Here is an 18,868-nt window from a genome sequence, read left to right on the forward strand (position 1 = left end):
TGTACTTTCCTCGTTTGAGCGCGCGAAGAAATGCGAATGCAGTCGATTAGACGCGAGAACGCGATAATCGTTAACACACTTTTGTCCGGAATTTTATTTTCTAAGCGACTATTATCGTATGCAGTGACTGGACAGCCTTCGTAGCGGTATTAAAAAGCATAATCCCGCTGTGGTACGGCTCTCGTAAACCGAGCGTGGCATCCATTCTGGAATCCGAAAATTTCTAATTGCCAAACGGTCCTTAACCCCCCATTATTTTCATTTTCTTTTTTCGTCGTAAATGCAAATTGGTTTCTCGACTTTCCTATTGTATTGAAAGCTCGCAATAAACGAGATTCCATAATTTCTCTTTCCTCTTTTGATCCGTAAATACAATCGATGCGAAGACAAATGCGATGCAAATTGGATTCTCGATCGTTTCGACATTGTATGAAAGATAGCAATAAACGTGATTAACGACTGCAGAATTCCTGTGTTTATGACACGATGAACAGGAAAACCATGCACGCTAGACGTATCCAAAATGTATGCATTTATACACAATCAAGTATGCATTAATTTAGAGAATATATTCTTTGTGCACTTTGCGTGTACCGTAAACGAATAAAATTAGCAATTTAATTGTTGTAAGTAGCAGACCAACCTTAAATAACCAGAAGATAATATAGCATAATTAGTCTGAAACTAGTACGTATCGAATATTATAAGATATTCGTATGCAACAATGTTCAAGACCTAACCCAGACCTAAAACAAAAATTAAAATTCTAAAAGGATGTTCCGGAGGAATCTGATTCCCCATCGACGCGTCGGCGAATCAATGATCCGCGATAACGATCGTTGCGAAACTATTAACTAATCCAGGTGTATCGTAAACCGAATCGACTCGGACGTCACGATCTCGTCGATCGTTTTGTGGGGCAACGGGAAGACATTCCGTCACTTTCCAATTCCTCGCGGTTACCTTGCTCGAGCGAGTCTAGGATCCATGGATCGGACCTCTCTTCTTCCGCCGGTAATCGGCGATCGTTCGAACGGGAACGCGAAAGAAATTCCGTCACTTTCGAAACCCGCCCAAATTCCAGCTCTGCACTCTGGTCAATGTAAACAAACGTCAAATACATAGACTCAAAAGAAATCATCCTCACAGGATACTCAGAGTCGAGAGGGTTGCTAATTCTGGATCTCCACCCCTTTTGGAAGGTCTGGGGGATGGTTTCACAAGTCGAGTTGGGTCCACTCGACGCCTAAAGGAGGCACAGTTCGTTGAACCCAGGAACTCCAAAAGAGACTGAACGACACTAAATGCCATTTCGAATCCCCATCGAAGTTCACGAGCTCTGTTCAGCTTCGCTTTTCGTACCGTGTCGCTTCAGCAATTAATTTTTGTTCTCGGTGAAAAGTCCTGTCAGCCATAGATACGTGGTTAACGCGTTAAACTGTCGACTAGGCGAACTTCCGGCGGTTTTCGCGAGATCCCCCGTGGAAAGAGAGAGGATTCTCGATGGCGTTCGAACGGGGAACGAGCTGAACCGCGGACCAGCCGGTTATATCTCGTGCCGCGGGTAATGAATCGATCGTACAACGAAAATGAGCGAGGAACGAGAAGCCCGTAACAGAGGCTCATTAGAGAGTGTTCGTACTCCATGGCCAACGCAGCGTGACCGGCTTTCTCGTCTGCTTCGAACATTCTTATTTCGCCGGAGGAAGGAAATGCTCGCGACGGACGAGCTTCTTGAGTCACAGGCAAGGTCGTCGTTCCTCGTCGTCGTCGATCCTGCAACCGACGAACAACTTCCGAGAGATCGTTCGTTCGCCTGACCCGACGATCGCGGCCTTTCGAAGGTCGCCAACCGATCACCTTTATATCTCTTTCACCGCAGAACATGCAGAGATGGGATCCTTTGGACGAGCGTTCTTCTCCTAATGGAATACCGTACCCCAATTCACCACATTTGCAATATTCTTTGAGAAATAGGGATGTGCTTTAAAATTAAATTTTTGCTTTAGTATTGAGATTAAAAGTTCGCTTCCTATTATCGTTAGTTATTGAAAAGTAGCACTCCAGGACTCTGGAAGTGAAGAGTTTGCACCACGCGACTTCGTATACTTCGCGTTACAATTAAGCGGGTGCTCTTGAGGCCGATTCTGAAGAACGAAACCCGGTAGCAGGTGTTCCAATCAACGAAACCGTCAGTATAAGCCGGATTCACGCCATCCATCAGGCGATCATCCGTCTAGACATGCATGGAGATGTTCCACGCTGTCCATCACCGTTTCGTCTGGCGATCACGTTGATGTTGATGAATGTTTGCACGGGACGGTTGCCTGGCGGATGGTGTGAATCCAGTTACAATATTCAATTTAGGCCTGTCGCGAGCTCGGAAACGAGCCCAGACAATTTGAAAGGAACGCGGGCGAAACTTAGTCGTTATCGCGAATTTGTGCACTGGTAAATGGGTCATGTTTCAGAGCGTGTTTGTTTTCGCGTTTAAGTTTGATATAAAAATTTACTTGCAAACGATAGGATCGCCCTCGAACTACGAAGTTTCGTATCAACGTGACTTAGGGTCACATCCCCGTGGGATTAGGGTTAAAAGCACTCGGTCGATCGCTGCAATGCGCAGAGCGAATGCCTACGAGCGTCCAGGGAGCACGCTCAACAAAAGCGACCATGGAATTTCTGCACACGGTGTATGTTTAACATTGGAATTTTAACGCCGCGAGGAATAATTCAGTTCCTCGTTGTACACTCTGGCGCACAGGATTATTTCGACGAGGAGGGTTAATTAAGATCCTTTGAGGAGACTCTGCCATGCATACCTGAAGGATGCTCGACCCTCGAGGAACCAGATTCTTGCCAGGAGTCGTGCAACGCACCGTAAACCTCCCAAGAATCGCGAGCATAATCAATCGCTTCGACCAAAATTACAGATTATATTTAATCGTTATACAGTCGCGAATCAAAATAATGTTGAGACAAACGTACCGACTGCCAGGTCGTCGATCAGAACTCTCGATCGAAAATAAATTACTTCTACGCAAGATCATGTTTAAACCAGTCTGGACATACGGAAATCAACTCTGGGAATGCGCTAAGTCACCTAACGTAAACCTGTTACAAAGGTTTCGATCGAAAACATTACGTACCATATTGTGCCAACAATTACACAATCTACAAAGACCACGTTCGACGTTAAAAGATACAAAATTCACCCGTGCACGTTGGATCAAACATTTTCGGTTACTCTGCCATTGTGCCAAATTCTCGATCATCGAAAAAGAATGTTGGATCGAGAAACGAGTCACGAAAGGCCCAAGTAACGAAACATTTCTGTTCTACGGTCACACGCGACCGCGGTATGTCACGCTTCCCGCGTTGTTTGCTCCAACATTATTTTTAGACCGGACATTTTGCTTTTCTTTCGATCCCCGATCGGACGGAGTTCGATACACGGATCCGAGGTTTGCTTAATTGGCGCGCGAGTTACGCGGCAATTATATCATGGAGCATATTAATACCGCGAGGCGCGTCGTTAAGATCGATTAGCGTAACGTCGCGCATGTTGTTAATTATGACAACCGGGACCGCGGCTAACGATATTTTACGAGGCAGTTTTACGCGCTGCCCTCAAACTAATTTAACTCGACCGACGATTCTTTTTCTCTCCGATACGGCGATTTAAATGGCTTCGTGTCGTTTTCACGATGCGATTAAGGGGTTACGCCACCTTCCTACCAACAAAACAGAGGGTGGGTGGTATAATATGGAAATGAAACAGATATTTTCTTAAACCACCTACGAATAAATTTGAAAAATTTTAAAACAGCCTTGACTCGATGTTACAGAAATTGCAATTATTTTTTAGCAATTTCTGATCAATTCAATTAATGCACCGATTCCAATACGTATCTTAATTTTGAGTATGCAAATGGGGATTCTTTATCGAAAATGAAGCCATTTGCTGGCCGGGAACAGCATTCGTTTCGCTGGCATTTAATCCGTTGAACGTGCCCGTTCGATGACGAGTTGTAAAATACAGCATAGTGTATCGCGCGATGACACGATTACGCTATCTCTGCTACGAGTTAATGCAATGGAGCTGAGTTGAAATACGAGTTACGCGTCGACGAATAAGACACTCCGACCGTTGTGTACGGGTTTACTGTAAACTGTTGCAGGTGTGACCGTAACTGTACGAACTGTTTACGGTAAGGTGATTCGTACCAACAATATTCTCCTTTTTTCCGTTAACCGGAGGATCGCTTCGGTGCATCCTCGACATGACCGATTTCCAGACGTTCAAAGAAACCGAGCTTCTTCTCAGCATTTTATTAAACGTTTAAGTAATACGACAAATATTTTTGGTAACATACTCTTTTTATACTACAAATTATACCACATATATTTAAAGTCTGTGCGAGGTTTGAGTTAACACTTAACCGTAAGTTCTGGAGTTTGCTCGAGTTCGCGAAGTCGACGGAGAATAAACATCAAAAACGTACGGATTTAATGCGAAAACACGTGCAAAGCACATTGCCCTGGTCTTCGAGGCAGACGGTGTCATAAACTGTCACCCTCTGACGGGATGCAAGAGACAGTCAATGCGAAGGATTCTTGGAATCCATCGTTTGTAATCTGGAGAATTTGCGACTCGTCCCCCGGACGAGAGTACCGTAAAACAGGCCTATTCGACGCAAACGGTCTCGTGGGCCACTTTTTATATCCACGATATTTTTTTTATTTGACGAACGAAGTTAAATAAATTAAATCAACGCCCGAGAAAAGTCGGATACGGTCCGCAATTCGAGTTAACTCGGACACGGATGTGAACGAGTTAATTCGGTATAACACTTGCGTCTGCATTCCTCGGTGCAATCTCATTCCATCTAAACAGGGATTCTGCGAGATTCGATATAAAAAATAGCAGAGTTCACGGCAAGGTACCGGTAACAAATAATAAATCGTAAGCTTCCTCTCGAAAACGAATTCTGTTCTTAAAAAAATAAACCAAAGCCGAGAGTAGTTTGATTACACGGTCATTAGCGCCACGAGCGTGTTTAAACGAAAGAAGAAAGGAGAGACAAGCTGTTCTACGGCAAAAAGAGCGAGGAAAATCAGGCGGAAGCGAAAGGGCGCTCGAACGAAGACGTCCGCGGTGAAACGACCTTATTTCGATAGCAACTCCGTTTGCGCGCAGCATGTCAGCAATAACGTGGTCTGTCATCAAGCCTGAACGTTACCGATAATTTACTGCATTTTCACCGACCGTTCCGCGACCATATCCGCGAGCATAAACGTAGAAATTACCGTCACGATAATAATTGCATTCCATGCGACCCGATGCGCTCGCGAGTACGTGATTTATTCCGATAATGCAACCGTAGAGGGAGGGAAAACGGTCGTTTCGATGCCTTTGGCCCATTTCTGACTCTTATCAAAGGAAAACCAGGCCGTGCCAGGTACCAACGACGACTAAAAGCTATTTAAAATAAAGTTTTCTGACTTTAAAGATTATTAATTATTGCCAACAAGCAGTAACTTGGCTCGATCCTTCTGCAATTAAGATAAGACTCTGGTCTATTTAAATAACAGATCGACTTTTCCCTCCATCGCACTTTCTGAAGTTTCAAGAACATAAAATTGCATCCTTCCAATGTTATAGAGACATTCGAAAATCCGAGAAAGTCGTAACACTTTGAACAGAATATTATGTATGTCAAAGAATACGATTTACAATCTTTAACACGTTAACACCCATATCATGGGTGACAGGACTTTTCACCAAAGAGCTACAAAAATTCATTCTCAACTCACAATTTTTCCAGGAACTAATTTTATTAGTTTCATCACCATCCGTGACTAATATCCGCCTTATCCCGACGAACGATCTACAGTAATTTCAATTCTTCTGCAATATTGTTTAAGTGTGACCAACGCTGAGAGAGGCTCTCGAGTTGTTGGTCGATCGAAAGGTGTGATAGCGACTGTTGGAAATCAGAAAGGTTCGGGGATTGTTCCTCGAAGAACATTCCAAGGAACGCGACCGTGTAATTACCCGTGTTACGTAAAATTCCGATATGTTTCGCGAGGAGAGCGAAGAGCCGCGTTTCAGCCAATTTCGCTTTATTTTCGCGTCGACGGAATTAGAAATAAGGAAAGCATTGCGGGGACTGGACGAGAGAACCACGCCAGGCACGCGTACGCGAATTTCCACAATGCAACCGCTTTGTGAAAACACCTGTGGGCCCATTAACCTTAGAATGGGGCCCAGTCGAAAATGGACCAAGCGACCAACGAAAACTTACAGCGATTTATTCGATCGAGGATTCGTTTCCTTTAGAAAATGGCTACAAACAATACAGAGGTTCAAATAACGATGGATCTGTTAAATTCCAGAGTCAATGTACCTGAAATTACTGAAAACAGACCGTGAAGGAAGCACGAGTCCAAGTGAATGGAATACCCGAAGATTTCTCGACGAAAATTATTAGAATTCTTTCGTTTCGTTAAGAAACGTTGCTAAAAGTAAGAGTTCTGATAAATATTGCTCCAAACGCCAATAGAGAATTTTCAAAGAGTATTTAAATCATCGATGATATTATACTGCAAGTCACAAAGTATCGAAACGCTTGTAATCAAGTTTAATGAGCAAGATATGTAAATTGATTCGAAAACGATATACGCTCGTGGGAGGAATAAATTTGAAACAAACGATAGCTTCAACGAGCGATAGAAGATCGGATCCTTTGATTGTTCTCTGCCCTTTATTTTTATTCGGGTCAACAGAATCGATTCTCTCGTTTCACAAGCCACCAACAAAGAATTATCTAACTAAAAAGTTTGTAATAAGTGCAACTGGCAAAATCCACGACTGCAAAGTATATTCGAACAGTCGTCAAGATAAGAACGAATGCGTTTCAAGGAGACACTTTTCATAAAATATCGAACCGCTGTTCGGAGCCAAGGACACCACGGAAACTCCGCAATGCGAGCAATCATTCTGCTTCGAAACTTTGCAATTTTATCTACGACACATAACGGTGTACAATACATGTTATTTGCGAAATTGTTACGTTGTATCTTGTCCTATTGACACGGATACGCGAATTCCCTCTAATTGAAGGAATTTGCGATTACATGGTTTCGATAACGCAAATAACACACACCTTAGTTCGTCGAATGTTACGCTCAAACAAGACAGATTATCGCTAGTCGCGTCACGGTATTTTATTACTCACGTACGCACAGCATTTAACAAGAAAATCAAATTTTCCTAAATCGTGACCATAACTGGCGCTTCTAAGATCCCAGGAACGTTAAATCGAACCCAGGTGGTCTCCGGTAATGACTATACGAAATCGAAATTACTGGTGCATCGTAACAACTTTTAAATGCAGGCAGACTTCTGCTAAATCATTAACGCGAACGACATCGCGAGGACCTCGGTCTCTCGAAGCACCGTCTCGTCATACAACAACACAAGTTTCGCAACGGTTACAGAATGCTTCCAAAGAATCTTGCGACACGTTTGTAACGGGCCGAGTGACATTTATCTTCGAGTAAACGCTGATTCAACGACCAAACACGAAGCTCGTTATATAAAATTCGTCGCGACGAGCATTTCCTTTCTCGATATGCCCGATTCGTAATCGCCGAGGGCTTGTACTTTCCTTGAAAAATCACGGGCTTATCTCACGCGCAAGAGGGACAGGAACGTTCGACGATATTCGAGGCGGGAATTTTAGTTCGAAATTTCAGATCATCGCGCGGAAGACCGCGAGGGACAAGGATCGAAGTCGAACGAGTCGCAAAAATAGATCCGCCGCGTCTTTGCGTTTCTCTTCCCCCGCTTGGATGTCGCGGCTCTTTTTCCTTTTTCTTTGGCCGCGTAGCCTCGGTTTTGTCGTTCAATTTCGGAGAGTCACCGCGGAGATCTCGATCGCAAGATCGAGCAGCCGACAAACCGAACGATCATTCGATCACGACGATTTTTCGACGGAGTAGTTACCGTTAGGATCGAACATAACGAAAGAAAATTGTTTAACCACCGTCCCCGGAATAGCTCGTGCAAAAATAAATCGAAAACTAACGTTCGCGTTGCACGTACTCTGAAAATCTGCCGGATAGGCTTGCGCTGGACTAATTGTAAGTCTCCAGTACAGCTCCGTGTGCGGCTACGTGTCAGCATTTGGACAATTACTCTAATGGAATTAACCTTAAAACCTCATTATTTACACAACCGTCCTAGCCAAATGCAGTCCACGTTGAAATCCGTTTGATTAAGACTTCCAATTACTTAAGTGCGTATCCAGCAGATTTTCAAAGTCGTTTCGCAAGCCTCGACAAAACGGATTTCGCTATAAACTGCACTCGATTAGGGATTTCGTAAAGAACTTAAAAAAAATTCTCGAAGTTGCAAAAATAAATATTATGACAAATGCTACGATTGTCTCGTGACAAATTTTGGCTACGTAGAAAATGTCAGTGGTTTGGCGTAGCAGTGGACGCGTTAAAGAAATAAGAATTACGTTAAAATTTGATCGTGAACGATAATAATTGAAAATCGTATTCCTATCTGGAAGGAAAACGCGCCAGAAATCTGTCGGTGGAACGCGAAGGCTGAACGAGGATAAAACTCTCGACATAGGGGGATAGAGAGAGAGATCGTGGCAGAAATATGTCGTGATTTATCGTCACGATGAAGCCGCATCATCGTCAGGACACGAACACGACGTAATTATGATTAACGACTCGGTTGTTCGCGAAGGACAAGAGGACGAGTTTCCTGTTACAGTTCCTTCTTTTACGTTTCGCAGAGTTACCTGAAATGCCTCTTCCCTGCCTGGCTTTTGTGCCGTAGAAAGGACGAGGGGAAAAGAAGAAAAAAATCATCTTTCAACCTGACCCCGCGTACGCGTCGCGCAATTAATTCCAGACCGCTGATCGATTTTCAAAGTACACGGATCGACGTTGAGAGACGTCGAGCCTTCGATTATTTTAGACGACTGCTTGCTTTTATTAATTGCGACACCATGCACGACGAATGAATCGACGATTACCCCGGCGCTTGACATTATTCCAAATAGTATGATTTCGTAATCGCGTGTACGAGTCGGATTCAACTCAAAAAGCACCTTTAGCACCGGAGACATCGCGTCGATTCATCACGATCGTTCGATTAAAATTGTTATTTTGTCGCCTGATTACTTTTTGGGGAACATACGATTATAACATTAATTTCGTACCGTCTATTTTGTTACTTTTAGTTGGAACAACTTGGGCACTAACGATGTGAAATAAACGAGTAAATAACTAGCTCGACACGTTCGGTATGACCATTTTCTATTATCAGTTTTATTCGTAGACTCGCAGGTACGAGTGGTAATGCATTAGGAATATTTTACTTCAAGTTAGCAGTGCCATAACGACGAATACGATAATAGAATACCTGTGAAGATCACAAGCACTGCCAGACAAGGACACATCGAAAATTAAGGTGTTAGAGAAACCAGATAAATGAATTAACGTTGCAAGTAACGAGTACCGCGAAATTTTAGTCATCCACTTTTAAAATCTTATCTTTCTAGAACGACCTCGTGCTATTTCGGATATGACGTTTCTTTACAAAATTCTAAACGATTTTATCGCGTTCGATCCAGGTCACTCGGATATAGCGATTTATTTCGCGTTAACCATCATCGCGCCGCGTTCTGTATGAAAAATTGTTTTGACCAGAGGTCGAATGAACATTAGACTTATTTGTAAATCGAACGGAAGCAAAGATGAAAATGGACGACGTGTTTAGACATCGACTGTCGTACGCAAAAAGTGTACCACGATCGATTTCAATGTCGACCCATCGAAAACCAGTTCCTGGCTCGACGCGCGGCGGCGATTACAACGATTGATAACAACTATGAGTCTGGAATACCAGACAAATTGCTAGTTGGTAAGAATGCAACAATGTTTGATACGTTTGACGACAAGTTTATAAAAGAGGGACTCTGTCTTACCTCCCGGTTGGCAACGGATACATTCGACCGCGAAGATGGATTCTTCGGGCGAAAATCGAGAGAAGAGATTCGCCAAAACGGCCAGCCAGTCGCTCTCGACTCTCGGAACCGGTGCCAAGAATCCGTGGAACCGAATTCGGAGACCGAATTGACCCTGCGTGTCCAATCGTTACGGGATTTTTGTAATTTCTTCGATCGACTTTCGTGGCTTTCACCCGGTCAGAACTTTCGCGCAAATTTACTCCGCATCGATTCTCCCGTAATGACACTGCAAGGCCGCGACCTCGAGTAATATCTCGTTAACTCTTTTCACCGCGACCATATGGCCAAGATCTTCAGGATTACTATGATGTTGATAAACAGACGCGTTACGTAGATAAATTGACACTGACACGCTCGCATTGCTAAAAGAGAAAACCAGAATGGTCTATAAGACTGCTTTCCACTATTATACACGCTTAACTTTTCTCGAATTTACTTATGTCGTCTTGACAGAGAGTTAGAGAGGCATCGAGAGCCGGACTTCAAAGAAACGGGAATGGAAGATTGCAAAATTCAGGGCAAAGGGGAACAATAAACGATAGAATGGAACTGGGTGCAGTTTGGGAGTACGAAAGACTTCGATCCACGGTACGAACCGTGAAAGCAATTCGAATAACGATTGACTAATGGAATTGGGTGGAGTTTGCGAGCGTAAAAGACATTGACCTAGGCACGAATCGCAACTTCGATACCGTAGGAACAGAGCTGGGTACAGTTTGAAGAGCGTGGAAGAGTTTGACCTACGGCAGAAAACGCAACGATGAATTTATTTTTAAACGAAACGCTCGCGATACGTCGGAGGAATCAACGTCGTTGGTACGGGTCGTGCTCAATTTCCTGTTGACCCATTTATATCACACCTAACCGACGAGGAACAACGCTCTCGTCAAGGTTCTCGGATCGGTTCGATAATTCCAGATGACACCAATCGACCATCGTCGACTATGCGATGAACCGCGCGAAATTATGGGGGACTCCTCGATCAACTTTTCAATAATAACGCCAGAACCTCGACAGTTGCACGTGGACTTAATTTAAAATTAAAATAGACGATCCCGATGCTAGCAATTTTTCTAATTAATCGCCATTGACTGAATTGGCTGCTATTCAAAATACGCGATGTCTCGACGATCCCATCAAACACGCAGAAGAACTTTACGAGGATGTAAATCTGACTCGGGACACCGGTTCGTTCTTTTTCATCAGTCATAAAACTCATTTCTCATCTCCAGTTACTAAACGCTTTGGACACGTTCGTGTTTATTACGTGCGAGCTGAGATATGGACGTGCAACCATGGAGGTTCATTTGTCCCTAATAACTGAGATTATATTTTTTATGCACACAGAACCGAGATTTCAAAGTCTAAACCTAAAAGCAAGGTAAATTGAAAAGTTAACGGTGGACCTACGAGTTTGGTGCTTTTTCTGTTGACCGTACGGACTTACCAGTGAAAGGATCGAAAGAATCCAGCGAGTTTAGAAACCAATTTAGGTCTCGGAACGATGAGGTCCGAGAGAGACTCTCGAAGGTTGTTTCGTCACTGCTTTCCAGTCGTTTCCACGACGAAGCACGTGCACGGTGTCGCGCGCGTGCATCCTGAGAGACTGCGTGGTCGGATCGCGGAGGAGCGTTTAGTCCTGTCGTGGAAAAGGGGACCCGGGGACGAGAAACGACGCTGATGCACGGATAAGGAGACCAGCGGTTAAGAAAGGAGAAGAACCGAGGAATGCGCAACAGAGGAAGCGGTTGCAGAGTAGAAGGAAATTGTGACTTATAGCATCCTTCCAGGACACCGTAGCGCCGTGCAAGGAGAAACCTACTTCTACGGCCACGGTACGCCGGAGTGTTCGTTACGCATTTCCACGGAAGACTTTTCCCTCGAAATGTAGCGCAACTGCTCACGCGTGGTGATTTTACGCCCGGTTCTTCGCGCGTTAATCTTTGCATAATTTTCGCATGAATTCTTCCCAGACCCGACGGAGCAATTTCAATAACGAGAATATCAAACGGCGCATAGCGAAAGCCCGTCGTGGTTCTTTTTCGATGGTTCTCGCGTTCCTGGAATACCGCGTCGGGCTAATTAAGCGATGCAGTGTTCCGCCGTGCGTAAAACGCTTCATAGCTGGAATACATAATCTGTCGCGATAGCGGTCGAGAATAATTACGACCTGTATTTACGCAGATACACCAGATACATAGTCTTGATTGTCGCGGCAAAGTTTCTGTGGATAGAAAACCAGACTAGAAACATTAATTATTTATTTCGTAATTTTTGGCACGCTTTCTTTTCTGAATTTTTGCCGGGTTATTACGGGTTAATCGAGGCTCTAATGCACGTACGCGAGGCGCATCTATTTGTCGCTCGAAACGCGCAAAAAGTCAACGAGCTGCAGCCAACCCTGACCAACATAGATCCAAGGAGAAGATGTTCTTTATGAATCACGATAATAAAGCCTCGGAACAAGGAAGCACGTGATTTACGCAAATGTGGTACATAATTCCCCGTATCGTTATGTAACAATGTTTCGTTCGCGAAGACGTTGATGTTGTTCCACCTTCCACTTTGTCGGAGGCGGCGTTTAACGTAAATATAGCGTTAACAATTCTTTAAGGATCTATACTTAAACTACAGGCTGATCTAACTTCGCGTACGTCCGACTCCGGAACGTTCAAAGAATTTGTTTTGCCCGTTACATTCGGTTTCTGTCGACCGATTTCCCATGGACGAAGAGAACAATGTCGATGTAGGTGTCGAGGAAACGTGATCGACGTTATTATGGCGTTCGGAAAAGTGAACGATATCATTGTATGCTTGGGTGAATGAACTTTTCGCGCGTTGGGTGTGAACGACAAGCTGTGGGTGCGAAAGGAGATCCAACGACTGTTTGAGATGCAAGGATCGGTTTCGAACGAGTTGCGTTTAAGTGGTTCGAAGAATGCACGCGATGTTTTCGAGCGAAAAACTGTGTAGCGTGAGTATCTCGTGTGTTGATAAATTAAACCATCGCATTTCTAAATTAATTTCTTTTTACATGTTTAATATGTTATTTTATGTAATTGTTGTTGTAGGTAGCTGTTATATAGCGAGAATATCATAACTGTCGTAGATATATCGGTTATAGACTATATCGATTGCGGTTACGACTCTTCTGTGTAATATCGGTTCTATAACTGTTATCTTTCGGTTTTGTTTCCGATTACGGTCCAGCGTATATGCATTCTCATATCGATTTCAACACAGTATTTAAAAATGACCGCATATTTTTTCAACTTTCTATATTGAAAGTTGAACAATGATTTAACGTAGAAATGCAGGAAATAAAATAAATGAATCATAAGCTGGAGAGTATTAATACGACACGCACGTAAGCGCTCGCGTCACGCAGCATTTAAGCTTAGTTTATCAAGTATTTAACAAGTATAGATAAATTTCTCTAACAAAGAGAATTGTTTGCCATGATCGTCATTTTTGATTGCACGGATCGAGGAATAGTTGCAAACGAAACGGAGAGAAATTCATTTTGCCCACGGGTAGGGAATCGTCGACGAAAAAAACATGCTTTTGCTCGTTACCCGCGAGTAATCGCGTGATTACGGAGAGAATTAATTTTAAGAGAACGCGCCGCGAGAAACGTAGCACGCATTCGTATCTAATCTTCGTCGATGCTAATCTACGGAGAGATAACGCGCATAGGCATTGCAAAACGAGCGACTAACATGCGCCATACATAATGTATTTAAAAACAAAAACCAGGAACGTCAGTATTATATCAAAGAGAAAACATTTCTCATTGTAATACGGAAAACGACTCTGCAGCCCGAAACGAGCCTTCGTTAACGTTCCAAAATACCATTCTAGCAATAAAAATTAATAATTGTAGATTAATATTCCGAAGATCGAAACGTTAATAATGCCTTGTTTAAAACTATTAAATTAACTTCCTCGTGACTGGTGTACAAGCGTCTCTATTAACCCTAATCCCACGTAACTTCGCCTATCGAGTCTGAGTAACCGTTTACATACTAATTACACTGGATAATATAGTGTGTAAGTTAATATTCCATGAAATATAATTAGACAGGATTAACGTTCATTCCACCGAACAATTAGACTTTTATCTGTCTGTTGCGATTATATTTCACTCTGTAACTGAAATTTTTTTATTTGCTAATAAACGGGATTAAGCAATCCGTTTATCTCTCGCTCGCTATCACACATTTTTTCGTAGATAAAATAAAATTTATCGATCGTTGGATTATCGTTGATATTTCGCGTTTTCACGGCAACTCCGCCGTTCGCGTATTGTAATTGCGAATTCCTAAACAAGAACCGAGCCACGAGTACGTGCACGGAATAAAATATGTTGCGTTCGCGGTAACGCTTTTTCGTTACGAAACGAGGCACCGATGATAGAAATACCTGGAATCGCTCATCTATCATTCTTTTGCTTTTCCTATTTCACGGAACGTTCGTTCAAGTGCAAGTTCTAATCTGAAGTTTAAATGCAAGGTCTTTAACTAGCCATGTAACGCCTCGAGTACCGATCGATGTTATCGCTCATTTTTATTAGAAATTATTCATTGTTGAAATCGAACATCTTGCCAGCGACTAGCACCTCAACAGATTTCCACGATAAAATACGACTGAATGCATCGTCGAATTATTTAATACGTTCGTAATTAAATACAGTTATATTTAATTGAACGTATCTGTTACCGCAGCATAGCGATTGCAAACCGAATTTACGAAATAAAATTTCCAGAAAATACTGTATATACCGATATACTGGCTCGATGTATTGCTAAAGCATTTCATATAAATATAATTAAATATAACAATATAAAGTTTCGAGAAAATATACTCAGGATGTTGAACATAATTGGGACCAAACTGCAACGATTACCGTTCGTCGAAAAAAGAGTCTTAATAAACGGAGGTCCAAGAATTGCTTGTTTTGAAGTTCTGAAATAGTTTCGACAGCGTTATGTTCATTTTTATTTACAATAAAAGTTTCGTACGCCCTCGATTCAGTTCGACGCGCCTTCGAGCACGTTTTTTCGAAGAATCTCTTTCACGTTTCGCGACTGCTTACACAGAGTATCGTATAGTACGTTATTAGGTTTACTTTACGATAAGTACAATGGTTATTGTTTGGTACATACAGTAGGGATACTCGAATGTCTCTTGCTTACTGTTGTACGAAAAGAAACTGCTCAAGACAAAGTTAAACGAGTTAGGTATCGTTCGAAAAGTCTTGATTCGAAGTTGTGCCCTTTTCGGGGTTCCAGGCCCCCCACTTCCGGTGTGGAAGTTACCAATCATGCTCTATTAGAACACTGCTAACGTAGATATGTATACGAACACGAAATTATACCGACAGACTTTTGTGATAAAATCAATGTTGAAAATAAAATATGTGATTTCTGTACTCTGTATTGGGAATGAAATTTTTGCATTAAATTTTGTTTCGACTCTGTTGTGTATCTAAGTTTCAAGTATTTTATTAATCTACGCGTTTTATTACTTTATTAATACTGTTGTAAGAATATTGTATTTTTGTATAGGAATATAAATCTTCGCGCCTGTTTAAGGCCCCCGAAAAGGGAGTTGGGTTTATAATACGATCACTAAGAACAAGCTATTTAGGAAAACATCTGCTGACAATATTTGTACCTCGGTAAATTTCAACACCTCAATTAAGCAAGGGACCATGACCACAGACGCTACCTTTCTCTAAATTTCTGTCGACCGCGTACATATTTACCGTTCTACCGTCTTTCTTAAATAGCGATTAGTGTCATAAACACAGGGTACGACGGTTGGGGTCAGATTTTCAAACCTTCGAGCCTCAAAACCCTCCACGCCGGGGTTTAACACCCCCGCACACGGCTTTATATTTAAGTAAGATCAGACACTCTCAGACCCTCAAATAGACTTTTACGAGCACTGAGTTAACTCTTTTTAGATTTCAGTTTATAAATAAAGACACTGGAGTACTGTCCAAGTTAAATACGAAATTTCTTTCTCCTTTCGACTCTCTAGATTAAGTTCTCGCAATTTGGATTACAGTTAACAACGGTACCAATATTTCCCTCCAAGTCTAGCCCCAGGTATGTTCAACATCCTCCGACAAATTTAGGTAAAAATAAGAACAATTAAAAGATGGGTCCTACCTTGAAGACTTCCGAAAAGAACCCGGCCCCGATCTTCTCCATGTAGAAATCATCCAGTCGATTCAACGAGGCGACCGCATGCCTCAACGCCTGGCAGGAAGCACCTGTCCTCCTTTTCGTGCCCGTATCCTGATAGGTATCGCTAGGACACACGTTCAGGTTGCAGATATTGCTTTCCATCTCGGTCGGTCGCCATGGATCACGGCACTTCTCTCGATCCCTGTAGCTACGCGGCGAGGACTGCAGCTCCGTAGGAAGATCTTGCGGCAAACAGGAAACGCAGCTCTGCTGCAACGCGTCGCTGTTGGTTCTCGTCCAATCCTTGGACGGGGTGGACGTGGTAAAGTCCGCTCTGCAGTTTCGCTCGCAGCTCGAGGAATCCACGACGTCCTTGGACGTCGATTTCGGACACGAGGACTCGCCGATCGATTGGATCGCGGAGATCACCGTCAGGTCGGCCACGGAGGAGTCCGTCTCGTCGCTCGACTCGGCCAGCGACCTCTTGGCGTGCAGAACGCACTCGGAAGACCTCGCGGAAGATTTCATCGACGAGGGAACGACGGTCTGCGCGGCGTTCCTCTGCTTCCCGGGCAAATGTTCGCGCTCTTTGCCACCGAGGAGGGTTTGCTTCTTCGCGATCTTCGAGGGCTCGACGTTCAGGCTGCTCAGACTGGCGGAGCAAAGAACCCGTTGCGATTTCGCGAAGCTGGGACAATTGGGGTTGGAGGAGCATTTGTGGATGGCGGAGGAGTTCGTCGCGGAGTTCGCCTGGCCCGGCCTCTGCGCGTGACCCGCGTGGCTTCTGCCGTGATTCGCCGTCTCTTTGGCCGACGAGTACTTGGAACAGTTCTTGGAGCCGGCCGCCTCGGTCCTGCAGGGTCTGCTGACCTCGACGAACGCGACCGACGCCTGGGAATAATTGGACGCGGACCCGGACGGCTGAGTGCCGCTACAGAACTCGACGGCCCCTACTCCGTTCTTCGAGTCTTTTACCCTCCACGGCTTGGACTTGTCGTCGGCGAAAGGCGCCTCGGAAACTAGCGAGTTGCCGCTGCTCTCCTTCGACCTGCGTGGCTTCTTATCGTCGATCGTGGGACACTCGGTGGGCGTGCACGTTTCCTTGCTTCTCCTGACCTTCGATTTGTCTTCGCCGAGGGAAGACGTCTCGGTCGCGACCACGACCACGTTACAATTCTCCTTCGATCTGCGTGATTTCGACTTGTCCTCCGCGACCGTCGACGACTTGGCTTTCGACTTATCCTCGATGATGGACGGCGCGTCGAGGATGATGGAGGAGTTACAATTCTCCTTGGACCTCCATAGCTTCGGTTTGACGTCCTCTATGCCCGGGGAAGGCGCCTCGGAGACCACGGGGGCATAATTCTCCTTGGGTCTCCAGGGTTTCGACTTCTCGTCGGCCAGCAGGACGGGCGTATCCTCCGTGGCGAAGCACGGCAGACACGTGGACCCGGTCGGCCTGGCGGCCTTGCTGGGCGAACCGCTGCAAGATGGCGGGCCCGGTGTGTTCGACGGTGGCACCTTGCCGAACATTTTCCCCGTTATTGCGAGAAGATTGAGCAGTTTGTACAGGGACGGAAGATCGTCGCCTCTGCGTCCCGCATCACACACGGATTCGGTCAATCTTGTCGCCGGACGTGACTAAACAACGAACGATTCTCGATCGGGAAGACATCCAACGCGTCGAGCTACGTCCTCGGAACGGTGGTAGCTCGGCATATCTCGGGATCACATTTACATCGACGGAGGTATCTACGCTAGGCGTTTGGCAGTGGAATCACGATCCGGAATCACAGTCTACTAGGGCATGGTCCTAGCAGGGGACGCAGTGCGGCAAGCGGTCGACATCGATGAACGCGACGAGCACATGGAACATCCGCAACGGCGAAACTTGGCACATCTCTCTCCTCTTCGAGGGTTCTCGAAACACGGGAGAAGAGTTTGGCTTTCCTGGAAGAAATCTGCGTGCAACGCATCGCGTCAGTATCAACGTTTAAGGGACTCACGATCGAGTTATCTACGCGATCCGGACTATTAAATTTCTACCAACAACGCCGCAAACGCCATTATTTTCTTCGAACTTGTTTATCTCGATAAACGCAGAACCGCGATATACCCCATTAAACGATCGAATTAACCCCTAAGGCGCGACATCGATACACTGCATTGACCTAATCCATATCCATACTTAACCAACGGAACGCGCACCTAATATATGCTTCGATATACTGCATCGACCTTACCCGTATCTATTTCATACCTGACACAGGCCTAACCGATCGAACCTGTGTCGAACCCGATATCGTTATATCACATTGACTTAAGGGGGTTTCCTCTCGGGGCCCTCCAAAGAGGCCTGGTTCGCTTATCTTTTAAAGGCCCTCGACAATCGTTTAAAAAGCTTCCAGCACAGCAAATAAAATTCTTCTTTCTGTTATAAGTAGTATATTTGTTTTTGACTTGCTGAAAGAACTCGTAAGCAAGGCTTATCTGACGTTTATCCTGCTTTAAAAATAGCACTACTAATCGTTCGAAGACTCCAATTACTGGATAATTTAGCAATACATAATTATCTCAAACGATTAACAGCTTCCTGTTAAACAAAAATAGTTTTTA

The 18,868-nt window shown here is 44.2% G+C and overlaps 1 protein-coding gene across 1 annotated transcript in view; it reads right to left on the minus strand.

Annotated features, from left to right (window-relative positions):
* Cdi (serine/threonine kinase) overlaps positions 1 to 18,868 on the minus strand; it is a 45,002-nt gene that overhangs the window by 23,730 nt on the left and 2,404 nt on the right. Inside the window, exon 2 of the mRNA XM_076763020.1 lies at positions 16,235 to 18,213. Coding sequence (XP_076619135.1) covers positions 16,235 to 17,785 — 1,551 coding nt within the window. The 5' untranslated portion in view covers positions 17,786 to 18,213. The remainder of the gene's footprint in view (positions 1 to 16,234; positions 18,214 to 18,868) is intronic.

This window comes from Colletes latitarsis, chromosome 3 (genome assembly GCF_051014445.1).
Source record: "Colletes latitarsis isolate SP2378_abdomen chromosome 3, iyColLati1, whole genome shotgun sequence".
NCBI classification, from domain to species: domain Eukaryota; kingdom Metazoa; phylum Arthropoda; class Insecta; order Hymenoptera; family Colletidae; genus Colletes; species Colletes latitarsis.